The 13,982-nt window shown below is 42.0% G+C and overlaps 1 protein-coding gene across 3 annotated transcripts in view; it reads right to left on the bottom strand.

Annotated features, from left to right (window-relative positions):
• The window catches only part of MRPS28 (mitochondrial ribosomal protein S28), a 92,300-nt gene extending 80,332 nt beyond the window's left edge, over nucleotides 1-11,968 (bottom strand). Inside the window, exons 1-2 of one of the 3 annotated variants that reach the window (XM_070477207.1) lie at nucleotides 11,650-11,968; nucleotides 7,178-7,239 (exon numbers count right to left, since the gene is read on the bottom strand). In XM_070477207.1, the coding sequence (XP_070333308.1) occupies nucleotides 7,178-7,239; nucleotides 11,650-11,943 (356 nt within the window). In that variant the 5' untranslated portion in view covers nucleotides 11,944-11,968. The remainder of the gene's footprint in view (nucleotides 1-7,177; nucleotides 7,240-11,649) is intronic. The other 2 variants (XM_020891168.2, XM_070477206.1) reach the window with 2 other exon arrangements.
• Nucleotides 11,969-13,982: the final 2,014 nt, after the last annotated feature.

Consider the following 13,982-nt stretch of genomic DNA (forward strand, 5'->3'; position numbering starts at 1 on the left):
GAAACATGACTAAAAAACTTAAAGAGAAGCAAACAGGACAGCAGAATAACAAATATTCAGGAAATCTGGGTTCTATGAGTAACTCAGCCACTAAACAGCTAAAAATCTTGACTGTCACTTAACCTCTCTGGATCTGTCTTCTCACTTGTTAATGAAAAGGTTGGATACCTATTAAGTTTAGTAGTAGGAATTCTTAAATATTCTACAATGTAAATATGATTTTATAAATTAATAAACCATTGAAAAGGGAAGACAAATCCTACCCAGCTCCCTCTTTTAACACAAACAGTAACAAAAATAGTGAAATGGTATATGTGCTTTACTTCACATTAGTTAGCAAGAAAAACATCTTAACATGTGTCTTCTCTGACAGGTAATTTAAAACTGACTTCCTTCTATTAACTGTGCTGCAACAACTTCAGTTTCTTCAGCCCTAACCAATAAATGCTATGCTCATAACAATGTTCTTTTAGTAAAATTAATGGAGTAGTGGTTCAAGATGGCTCAGTGGATACTTAACATCTCTCTCTGCCTTCCTCTGAAATTCCATTCAGTGATGGTAAAGAAAGAAAGTGAAAGTCGCTCAGTTGGGTCTGACTCTTTGCGACCCCATGGACTACAGTCCATGGGATTCTCCAGGCCAGAATACTGGAGTGAATAGCTGTTCTCTTCTCCAGGGGATCTTCCCAATCCAGGGATGAAACCCAGGTCTCCTGCATTACAGGCACATTCTTCACACGTTGAGCCCCCAGGGAAGCCCAAGAATAATGGAGTGGGTAGCCTATCCCTTCTCTAGTGGATCTTCTCAACCCAGGAATTGAACCAGGGTCTCTTGCATTGCAGGCAGATTCTTTACCAGCTGAGCTCCTAGGGAAGCCCAACGATGGTAAAAGAATGAACAAAAAAATTACAAACTGCCAATATTAAAGAGAACAGAACGGAGACAAAAAGTATGCAAGAAATTTAAACAACTTTCTAGTGGACCAAAAGCATGCAGAAGGGTGATAACGAGTGAAGGAGAGTGAAGGAAACTGAAGCTAAAAATACACAGAAGGAAGAAGCTATGAAAATAAGTCAATCTATTCTGAAGAATCCCGTAAAGGCACAGGACTTCATCATGCCAGGAATTATAGAAAGCTGTAATGAGAAGCGAGGCTGAAAACAAGTGGAATAATTAAAAGAATATAGTCAGGGAAGGCAATTTTCTGTTCAGCACAGAACATTTGACAGAAAGGTCAAAGTGCACAACACCTAGAAATAAGGTGTTTATTGCCCTGGCAAAATAAATACAATATATTTTTTATCTTCTCTAAAAAACATAATAATTAAATAAATGGTCTAGAGAAATAAGTCTTGAGGGCTGATTACGCAGCAATAGGTAACTCAGTCCATCAGGAAAGAAAAGAATCAAAATGACAGCTGTCTGGCCAGGTATGAGCAGTTAGTAAGGCCTGGAGTAGGAGCACAAGGTGCTAAAGGCTCTGAGGTTGGACTATGTGGCTCAAGTCCTGACGGTACCGCTTACCAGCTCTGTGATGGGGCAATGCACTTAGACTCTCTGTGCTACTGTTTACTCACGTATAAAAGGGTGTTCATAATTATACCTATTTCACAGGGCTGCTATGAGGATTAAATAAATATATAGCCACATGTAAAGCTCTCAAAATATGCCTCTGGTAGGACCATCACCCCCTAAAATGTAGCTTAAAAAAATTAATTCACTATAGACCCAGTCATCACTGGGGCTTCCTGGGTGGCTCAGATGGCAAAAGAATCTGCCTGCGATGCAGGAGACCCAGGTTCGATCCCTGGGTTGGAAAGATCCCCTGGAGGAGGGCATGGCAACCCACTCAAGTATTCTTGCCTAGAGAACCCCACGGACAGAGGGCCCTGACAGGCTACAGTTCAAGGGGTTGCAAAGAGTTGGACACAACAGAAGCATTCATGCATAGGCAGAAATTCAGATTCAATATATTAGCTTAAGTGGCTGGAAGAGGCTTTTAATAGCTTGCTTGGTGGACTGAATGAAACCTGGACCCAATGACCGACTACACTAGATGAAGTTGAAATACCAGAACTTCCTTAGTATACCACTGAGAAAGGTATTCAAAGGCTAGAAGAGAATATAACATTAGGATGGATTTATTATTTATGATCTGTTCACCACCTCTTATTATGGCCCCAGGAGGATCTGTAAGATACGCACTTCACCAAGACTAAGAGAAACACCTTTGAGAAGGGAGTTCCAGCATTTCTGAGAGCCGTGTGGTAGCTGTTCTCCGTAGGTCAGGACTGACGGGGAGAACTGCTGCCAACAAGAGCTCCCTGAACTCAATGGGAAATAATGAGATCCTTTAGTGGCAGGAGTCAGCCCAGCGCTTCTGAGCCAACAAGATGATGGGCATGGTTATCATAATGCTGCAGAGCCTAACAACCTGTAGAGTTCTCTGGTACTAACTGGTTGGTTATGGTGTCCTTACAAATAACATAGATGGGAAAACTCTAATTCTGGAGAACAAAAGCCTGATTTGAATCACCACATATGAAACTCACAGCCCCTCAACCAGTTCCCAGACATCCAAGTTTTTCAAATGAAGAGGAGGTATACTGGACCACCACTCTTCCTTCCAACTTTCCCAAAGGATATGTGGTTATTTACCAGAACTGCGGGAGGAGAAATTAGCAGACTTTTCAGAGATTATCTGAACTGATACTAACTCTTCAAGAACAAATTCACTAACTCTTCAAGAACAAATTCAGTGCCAGTCAGAACAAGGGCTTATGGAAATCGCGTGATAAATGGAGTTTTAGCTCAGATCTATCTCATGAACCTGCTCTATGGTTATTCTCCCAAGAATGCACAATTGGAACACATATAGTCAGCCACTGGCAGGATCTCCACACTGGTTCCTTGATCTGTTGAGTGAAGGCTATTAGAGCAGGAATGGTCAAGTGAGAGATACTAGAACTTTCGCTACCTAACAAAAAAGTAAGTCAAAGGCAAAATACCACCTTCCTAGTGCACTGCAGCAGTCAGCACCTCTGTCAAGGACCCGGAAGACGCAGGGTGGTGACTCCTGCCACATGCTCATTCAACTTGCCTACGAGGCCCTGCAGAAAGCAGACAGGTCTTCCAGAAGGACAATTTATTGTCATAAATTTAATCAAGGGGTAACTCCAATTGCAGCTGTTGTTCCAGATGTGATTTCATGACTGTAGTAAATTAAAATATCCCTCAGCACCTGGCATGCAATAATTATCTAACCAATGCTTTCTTTTTCTAGACCTGTTAGTAAAGATGATATACCTCCAGGTTACATTAACTTTCCAGCTCTGTACCACAGTCTAGTTTACAGACTGAAGGCCACTCCATTCCACAGGACAGTATGCTACTCCACTACACAGGCTGACTTGACCTGGAAGCAGCAAACTGCAGCTACTCTCGACACATGGTAAGACACCTCTATGCCAGAGGGTGGGAAATGAATCTCACAAAAATGCTGGGCCTTGGTTGAAATTCCCAGGGGGCCAGAGGTCTGGGCTATGTTGAGATATCCTTTCTTACCACAAAGAAGCTCAATGCTTAATGGGTCTCTTTGATTTCTGCAGGCAACAAATACTTCACATGGACATGCCTCTTCAATCCTTTTAACAAGTAACCCAAAAAGCTGCCAGTTTTGAGTGGGGCCCAAAACAAGGTAAGACTCTGCAAAAGGTGCAGGTCATTAGGCAAGCTCTTCCACTACTTGAGTTTTATAACCTGGCAGACATGATGCTTGCAGTACAGAGATGGACAGTGAGCATTCCGAGAGGTCTCTACGAGTAGCGTATGCAGAACCAGAGTAGCCCTGAACGACGGCAGTAAAGGGCTCTGAGCAGGGCACTGGAATGATTATCTCTCTGCAAAGACAGACGGCCTAAAGTGAGGACCAAAAATGATTTCTGTCAAGTGACTAATGATTGTGCTGGATGGTCAGAGATAAAGCAGAAACAGGATTGGGAAACGTGTGGCAAGAAGGTCTGGGAAAGAGATAGGAAGACAGACCTCTCTAAAACAGGCACAGAGTGAGAAAATAAATGAGTCGCACGTGAATAACTTCTTCAGCAGAGAAGAATCTTAATAATCAAGGGACAAGACAGCTAGCCATGTGGAGTCAGTCAGCGTCTCTCCCTGACACTCCTGTCCACCTCCCCAGTGGGTTCAAGAACAAAGCTGCCATGACAGCAGGGATGTGCTTCTGTCTTGGGGGTAGGAAGAGTATCTCAACATGGCCCAGACCACTGGCCAATTAGAAATTTTACCAGCTGCTAAGCCCCTGAATTTCTGTGGTATTGAGCTTATGCATAGATTCAGGAATACTGACTTCAACTCACCCTGTGAGTAGTAATCTGGCTATGCTGCTGCTGCCGCCGCCAAGTCGCTTTAGTCATGTCCGACTCTGTGTGACCCCATAGACAGCAGCCCACCACGCTTCCCCGTCCCTGGGATTCTCCAGGCAAGAACACTGGAGTGGGTTGCCATTTCCTTCTCCAATGCATGAGAGTGAAACGTGAAAGTGAAGTCGCTCAGTCGTGTCCAACTCTTCGCGACCCCATGGACTGCAGCTCACCAGGCTCCTCCGTCCATGGGATTTTCCAGGCAAAAGTGCTGGAATGGGGTGCCACTGCCTTCTCTGAATCTGGCTATAGTCACTGCTAAATGACCAATCTACCATGGCAGAAACCAATACTAAGCTTCCAAGACAGAATCATTCTCTGGGAGCATCAGCCAGACACCTGGTGGCAAATTGGTGATATAGGACCATTTGAAATGGAAAGGACAGTGATATATTTATCACTGGAATGGACATTTATTCTGAATATGGATTTGCCTTCTCCATCCACAAAGCTTCTACCAAAACCACCATTCATGAATTTATAGATTTTCATGTTCATTGTCATGGTATTACAAATAGCATTGTTTCTAACCAAAAAAATCATTAATTATATGGGATAGTGGTGTCACGTTTATGGACTTCACTGGGCTGACTAGTGCTGGACCTGGCAGACTAGTGAAATGAAACTTTTCTTTAAATTCAATTTCTATTTTGAGACCATTGTAAATTCACATGCAATCGCAAGAAATAATATATGGAGAGCTCCTGCAATGCTTATCAGTTCTCCCAATGGTAACATCTTGTAAACCACAGTATAATATTACAACCAGGAAAGTGACATTGACGTAATCCATCAGTAGTACTCAGATTTCACCAGTTTCAGATGTAATCATTTGTGTGTATATTTAGTTCTATACACTTTTATCATATGTGAAGGTTCATGTATATACCACCACAGTCAAGTCACAGGACGTTCCATCACCACAACCATCCCTTGTGCTGTCCTTCCACTCCTTATCTCCCTTCTGCCCTATCCTAACTCTTAGCAACCATACATCTGTTCCCCATCTCAGTAATTACACTATTTCAATAATGTCATATAAACGGAATCACAAAGTATGTTACTCTTTGGAATTGGCTTTTTTCACAAAGCATAACTCACTTGAGAGCCACTCAAGTTGCTGTATGCATCAGTCACTGGTTCCTCTTTACTGCTGAGTCGTATTCCACAAGATAGATATACCACAGTATGTTCAACCACTGACCAGTTGAAGGACATCTGGGCTGTTTCCAGTTTTTGGCTATAATAAATAAACAAAACTCCTATGGCCACTTCTGTGTAAGTTTTTGTATGAATATAAGTTTTCACTTCTCTGGGATAAACATCCTCTGCTCCAGTGTGCACTTATCTCCTTTGGGAGGATCTGACCACCTCAACCTGAGTAGTTGGTCAAAGGCCAGAGGACGTGAGTCGCTGACTCCTGGACTGGGAGTCTATCATTCCATGTTTGCCAGCTGACAACAGCAGAGTGCCCCAAATTTTACAAAGAGAGGGAAAAGAAAAATGGGATCCTCACTGTTTAATTTTATTCCTAAATCCCTACAAACCAGGCTCCACTCAAATGCTATTGCTTTCTTTATTTCATGTTATTTAATGCCAACAGATAAAAACAAATTTAAGCATCATAATCACATTAGAAAATTAATCAAAAGAGAAAATCTTAATAAAACCTTTAAAAGTAAAAACAAAATAAAGGAAAACCCAAACATATTAAAAGAAGAAAGTGAGATGTCTAAGTAAAAATAAGAGTGAAAGCTAATGCTGAAATTCCAATACTTTGGCCACCTCATGCGAAGAGTTGACTCATTGGAAAAGACCCTGATGCTGGGAGGGATTGGGGGCAGGAGGAGAAGGGGACGATGGAAGATGAGATGGCTGGATGGCATCACTGACTTGATGGACATGAGTTTGAGTAAACTCCGTGAGTTGGTAATGGACAAGGAGGCTTGGTGTGCTGTGATTCATGGGGTCACAGAGTCGGATATGACTGAGTGACTGAACTGAACGCTGACTTGGGGCTTCCCTTGTAGCTCAGTTGGTAAAGAATCTGCCTGCAGTACAGGAGACCCAGGTTCAATCCCTGGGTTGGGAAGATCCTCTGGAGAAGGAAATGTCTAACCCACTCCAGTATCCTTGCCTGGAAAATCTCATGGACACAGGAGCCTGGTGGGCTGCAGTCCATGGGGTCGCAAAGAGAGTTGGGCACAACTGAGTGACTAACACTTACTTACTTACACTTAATGCTGACTTGGGAAATCACAGGAGTCTGATTGTATATGATCAGAGCATATGACCACCCAAGAAACAGAATACATACAGAATATATTCATCTTTTCTTTTAGGAAATGTATAGTACTATTTATATCAATATGTATATTACAGCTGTTGATAAAAACCTACTTTCCTTAGAGATTTATATCTACCTCAATACACTCTTTCATTGTTTTTATATTAATTGGTCATTTCCTCTAAACCTGCTTTGAAAATGTTAGACTCTACTGTGAAACCAAATATTTCAGAAGGATTTTATTATTAACTTAGAGATAATTCTCCTAGAATTCTATAATGTAAAAATCAGGGAATACTATGGTTAAAACCAGATATGTTTTGCATCATCCTTTACATATTAGTGCTTAAAACACTGGTGTAATTTTTAAGTCATCAATATAAAACTAGTGAGAAAACAAAGGGGTAAATAAAGCTGTATGATATTGCCAGTATATGAATTTAGAAGACTTACATTAAAAATAAGACAACTGAAACCAATTCTTCGAATAAGCTATTTTTGGATTTTTCAGGATTCTGAAAAGACAAAATATCTGATTTAAATATTTGGTTGGAATAGTCCAACATTTTGAAATTAAAAATACCAATAAGAAATATTCATGAAAAAAGTTTAAAATATTTACATAAAATCTAATGTATTGCTAAAAGGAAACTATAAAGTGTATTATAACATCAGTATTCTACACAAATCAGCTAAAATATTTACTCACCATCCTAAAAAAATAAAATGTTCTGTGTGGCCTTAAAAACTCTTGCAAACCATTTTCTCAATGTGCTGTGAAGTAACATGCCACCCTCTACTGTTAAGAAACAGTAACATTCATAAAGCAGAAAACCAGTTTTCTGCTCAACTGTTGCCACCTGGTGGCTATAAGATGGGTTTTTCACTACACCACAGCTCCCAATCAGCTTAACAGGTTCTACAAATCTCTGTTCTCTAAAGGACACGGCAATCCACTCCAGTATTCTTGCCTGGAGAGTCCCATGGACAGAGGAGCCTGGTGGGCTACAGTCCACGGGGTCACAAGAGTTGGACACGACTTGGCAACTAAACTACTACTAAGTGCCATAAGAGGGTTAAAGGTTTTAAAATATTTTTAAAAGGAAAAAGGCATTTGACTTTTAAAATATAATATTTACCAAATATTTACCAGGTCCTCTATACGTAAGCGTGTGTTATGTTGGTTACAAAAATGAAAAGGACTTGGTCCCCATCCCACAAAAAATAAACAAAACACTTTACAGAGACACATGAATAAGTCAATCTTAAAATAATGAACCAAGGAAAAGAGAAATGAATAAGTGAGCATGGACGAATAAATGGACTTTCAGGTCACTGAAACTTGAGATCCTTTGAGATGGCTGAAATTTTAAGATAGGGAATTCACATGAATTGCCCTTGATTAAATTCCTGCCTGCAGGGGAAAAGAAAGTTCCTTTTAAGGATAACTTGCTTGGTTCTTACTGAATATTTCCTATTTCTGAGGTGCACATATAGATACATGTGTCTATATTTTAAAGATAAGAATTTAACCAATGGGTACAAGGTTAACTTTCATTCATTCATTCATATGTATATACGTGTGTATGTGTTCACTTTCATATATATACACATAGGCTTCCCTGATGGCTCAGCGAGTAAAGAATCTGGCTGCAATACAGGAGACAAAGGAGATGCAGGCTCGATTCCTGGGTTGGGAAGATCCCTTGGGGGACAGCATGGTAACCCATTCCAATGTTCTTGCCTGGAGAATCCATGGACCTAGGAGCCTGGTGGACTACAGTCCAATGGGTCGCAAAGAGTTGGGCACGACTGAGCGACTAAGCGCGCGCACACACACACACACATTTTAATCTAAGCCCCTGGACTTTCAATACAAGTTTCATCTGGTTGGTGAGATGATAAAGGCCTAAAACAAGAGATGATTTTTACTATGGAGTTTGTAGGCAGGGAAGCTAATTTTAGGGGGAAGAGCAAAGGTAAAGATATCATGCTGTGTTTAGGGAAGAGCAAACTTTCTACGCTCCAAAAGCTTTCTTTAAAGCAGAAACCATGTTACAAATTAAATCTTATATAGAACCCAATATATATAACAATAAGCATAGTATTTTGTTGGTATAAGTGCATTTTATCAGTTCAAATTATTAAGTCAAAAACTGTGAACATGCAATTATTTTGATAAAAATTACAAACTAGTATCAGAAGTGAGGGATAAACAACCCAGTTCTCAATTTCTGTACTTTGTTTTGACTGCCCAATACCAAGAAAACCCACTTATGACACCCCACACGTGTAAGTGGGTGGGGAAAGAGGCACTGTCACGCACTGTAAGACTGTGCTACAGTCTGTATCTATCAAAACTCACACTGTGTGTGCACACTGTTAGTCACTATATATCCCATATATGTGGATAAGGGCGTGCTCAGTCATGTCTGACTTTGCAACCCCATGGACTGTAGCCCATCAGGTTCCTCTGTTCATGCAATTTTCTAGGTAAGAATACTGAAGCAAGTTGCCATTTTCTACTCTAGGGGATCTTCCTGACCCAGGGACTGAACTGGAGTCTCCGGCATCTTCTGCACTGGCAGGTGAATTCTTTACCACTGAGCCACCTGGTGGCTAAGTCATGTCCAGTTCTTTTGCAATCCCAAGGACTGTAGCCCCATCAGACTCCTCTGACAACAGGATTTCCCAGGCAGGACTAATGGAGTGGGTTGCCATTTCCTTCTCCAGGGGATCTTTCCCACCCGGGAATTGAACCCCCGTCTCCTGTATTGGCAGGCACATTCTTTACCGCTGAGTCACCGGGGAAGCCCTATAAATATGCAGAAAAAATGTAAATGCTCACTGTAGCATTAAGGGGAGGGGGAAAAAAAGCCTAGAAGTTCAGTAATGAAGGTCTGGTTAGATAAATAATGCTACATCCAAACCATGGAATGCCAAACAAATATTTTTTCAGTGAGGTATACAGATAGCCTCCTGTATTTGCAGATGTGGAAGCTGCAGACTGTACCATTTATATAAGGGACTTGAGCATCCAGGATTTGGGTATCACAGAGGCTCCTGGAACCAATCCCTTGTTGGATACCTAGGGAGAAGGGTAAGCACACTACACTACACATATATAATGATAAGGAAAAATATTCAAAGTTATACTTAAGTGAAAAGAGCAATTTTCAGCAGCAGCAGTGAAAATATACTGAGTGCTCATTACCAGGTCCCTGTACTAAGTGTTTAAATAATGAATTCATTAGTTTCATAATAATCCCATGATAGAGTTTCCTGTTATTAAAAAAAAAAAAGGAAAAGAAGATACATGGATATTCCATAACTTTTCAAGGAAACACAGGCAGTAAATGATAGAAGAGTCATAATTCAAACCAAGACTGTCTGAATCCAGAGCTTTCATTCTTAAACACTAATGATGTAGTTCAAAAACCTGTATGTTTTTAAGTATATCTGTATATATAAATAACTTATATATGCATACATAAAATCTCTAGTAGTATACATTTATAAAAATACACCTTCCAGCTTTGAGAAAATGAGGGAAAGGAGGCTTTTATATGCACATAGTAACCTTCAGTGCTATTTATATTCTCCTTTCACATCACTTTTATACTTTACAATTTTTTTCAAAATTCCTGATCACACAATAAAGACAAACTTTATTCATCTTGTAATGTCAGGATACTCAGCAATTGAATGGTTCCAGAAACTTCGAAGAGCGAAATGAAAGATTTTTCACAAAATTGAGTCTTACACCAATATCTATCAATTACTCATAGTCCTCATAGTAAATATGGCAGAAAAATACTGAATACCTCCAACAAACACTAAAATAAAACTAACGTGGTGTGTTCGGTTTTCTTATTACTCTGACAATTTTCTTATTGCTCTGTTATTATTCTGGACAAGCATGTTTTATATACGTGCTCAAGCCTGTGCTATCCTCGTTTAACTGTTTGTGAGGTGTCACACAGAAATCTCAATTCAAAGACTGCCCAGGCTGTCTTGAAGTTCAAATGTGCACTGTGCGTTCTATTCCTTCATTCTCTCATCTGGCAAACACGGAGTGCCCACTAACAGTCAAGCACTGTGCTGGATGCCAGGCGGTTTTCTGTAACCCAGGACACTACCCGTCTGTGAACTGTTTGGGACTGGTTCCCAAGGAGCTAAGTACAGAAATTGGGAGTTTATTTTTATACAGTTTAATACTGCCAACTTCATGTCTGCTAGCTCAAAAAAATCTAATTTGTATTTCTGCCTATTTCTTCCATTTCACCTATCTAATAATTCTATCGTATTTTACAGAATAATTGCCTGGGGCAGACGGGTTTTTTTTTTTTTAAAGGTCATTTATAGAAAAAGTGAAGCACTGATAGGTTAAATTACTTGCTCAACTTCATAGTGACACTAATTCTGTCATTTACCTAGCCACTGAATTAAGAAATATTTCTGAAGAGCCTGGAACACCAGACACTGAGCTCCACGCTGCAGCTACTGTGCACAAGAGAAGCCGAGAGCCCAGCCTCTTCCAGCGTTGAGTCCCACTCGAAGTCCCAGGAGTCGCCCTAGACGTGCTGCCGGCAGCTCTCGCCGCTGGTTTCCCTTCTAGCACTCAATTCAGAAGACGCGTTCAAAGGAGTGTGGACAACGAAGGCCCAACATGTAGATACGATACAGAAGTACAACAAACCGACGAAACACAAGGCCGCACATTTTTCCAAGCGACCTGCCCAGACTCGACTTCCTACGCTGGACCCCGCCCCCGGCCCCGCCTCGCTCGGTCTCACCCAACTTAGCCGAGCCCAACGACGACGCCAAGCTCCGCCCTGCCCCCGGCTCCACCCATAACGGCGGACTCCGCCCCCAACCCCGGCCCCGCCCGCCAACGAGTGCCTGGCTTAGCTCTCGCGACTCACCCTCGTCCGGCCGAGCTCCGCCTTCCGCTGCAGCTCCGAGAGCCGCTCCAAAGCGCTCGCGAAGCCGCCTGAGCGCGGCCTCGGCTCCGTGGAATCAGAACTCTCGCTTCCGGAGCCACTCTCAGTGGCTGTTCCTCGACAGGATCGAGAGAAGAGAAACACTCGCAGAAAATGACTCTCGACAGTCACGGCACGGGTCCGACACAGCGCCGCCATGACGGATTCACGACCTCTGACCTTTGGCTTCTCCGCAAGCGCGGGGGTCGCGGGGCGGAGCAACGAGGGGCCGCCCATTGCAGAGCCCTGTGGGCGGTGGGCGTGGTCTGGTCGGCGTTGGGGCCAAGTGTGGGTCGAGAGAGATTCCGGTTGGTGGACAAAATCATTGATGGCTGGAAGTCCCCTGCTAGCAGCGGCCCGCTAAGTTTTGCCTGGAAAGCGTTCTGACTCTCAGCAATTTTGCCCGCCCAGGTACCCGTTGGGCCTTGTGCTGCTGTAAATTCTGATAATGCGACACTTGGTGCCCCCGCCTTTCGCCTCCTTCCCCAGAATGTCCGAAGGTTCTTACCCCCATCGCTCTTCAGGACTTTGCTCAAATGCGAGGTTCTCCTTGGCTATCTTATGTAGAATTGGAACTCCAAATACTGTCGGACCCCCGCCACTTAACACTTCCTAATATGCCATGTAGTTTACTTACAGTAGTTGTGTTTAGCGTGTGCTCTGAATTTATAACTCTATGAGGGAAGGAATTGTGCTGTTGAATCCCTGACAGCGAGCACATGGTAGGACTTAAACATTTGGGTTCCAAGTGTGTCCTTCTTTGCCTATTCTGTGGTCAGCCCAGCCACGTTATAAAAATACTAATTTGGGACGTTTTGGGTTACCTCTGGTTGCAATCCTTTCTCTTGGGGAATAAGTTCCTAATACCTAAATATGCACCACCCAGAGGATCCAGGCTCACTTAAGATTTTCTCTCTTCCGGCGCCATGTTAATTGTCAGAATTTGCCCACTTTCTTCAAAACTGAGCTGAACACCATAGTTGTGTTAATGAATTAAGCTGTCCATCCTTCTACCCAGCATTTTTATAATAATACACAATTATTTACTTGAGCAAGCAGTGTTCCATCGCATTTGCAAGTACTTTGAGGGAAGGAATTTTTATGTATGACCCCAGACCCTATTTTAATAATGCTTTTGACTATGAGACTTTTGTTTTTGGCCAGGCCAGGCATCTTATAGGGAGCTTAGTTCCCTGACCAGGGACTGAACCCTGAACTGGACAGTGAAAGCTCAGAATCCCAGCCAGTGGACCTGCCAGAGAATTCCCAATAATGCTTTTGACTCTGGATTTTAAAACTCTGATATTCTCATCAATTGTGTAGACAGTAGAAAGAACACAAGAAGTGGACTAACCTTTGTTGTTTAGTCGCTTAGTCGAGTCTGATTCTACGACCCCGTGGCACACCAGGCTGCCTGTCCATCACCATCTCCCAGAGCTTACTCAAACTCAAGAAGCTGAAGTTGAATGGTTCTATGGAAACATACAAGACCTCCTAGAACTAACATCAAAAAAAGATGTCCTTTTCATCATAGGCAATGCCAAAGAATGCTCAAACTACCACACAATTGCACTCATCTCACATGCTAGTAAATTAATGCTCAAATTCCTCCAAGTCAGGTTTCAGCAATACATGAACTGTGAACTTCCAGATATTCAAGCTGGTTTTAGAAAAAGCAGAGGAACCAGAGATCAAATTGCCAACATCTGCTGGATCATGGAGAAGCAAGAGTTCCAGAAAAACATCTATTTCTGCTTTGTTGACTATGCCAAAGCCTTGACTGTGTGGATCACAATAAAGTGTGGAAAATTCTGGAAGAGATGGGAATACCAGACCACCTGACCTGCCTCTTGAGGATTCTGTATGTAGGTCAGGAAGCAAGTTAGAACTGGACATGGAACAACAGACTGGTTCCAAATAGGAAAAGGAGTACATCAAGGCTGTATATTGTCACCCTGCTTATTTAACTTATATGCAGAGTACATCATGAGAAACACTGGGCTGGATGAAGCACAAGCTGGAATCAAGATGACCAGGAGAAATATCAATAACCTCAGATATGCAGATGACACCACCCTTATGGCAGAAAGTGAAGAACTAAAGAAAGTTTAAACTAAATGAAAGTTTAAGAGGAGAGTGAAAAAGTTGGCTTAAAGCTTAACATTCAGAAAACTAAGATCATGGCATCTGGTCCCATCACTTCATGGCAAATAGGTGGGAAACAATGACTGACTATTTTTTGGGCCTTTAAAATCACTGCAGATGGTAACTGCAGC

This window comes from Odocoileus virginianus, chromosome 15, assembly GCF_023699985.2.
Source record: "Odocoileus virginianus isolate 20LAN1187 ecotype Illinois chromosome 15, Ovbor_1.2, whole genome shotgun sequence".
Lineage (NCBI taxonomy): Eukaryota > Metazoa > Chordata > Mammalia > Artiodactyla > Cervidae > Odocoileus > Odocoileus virginianus.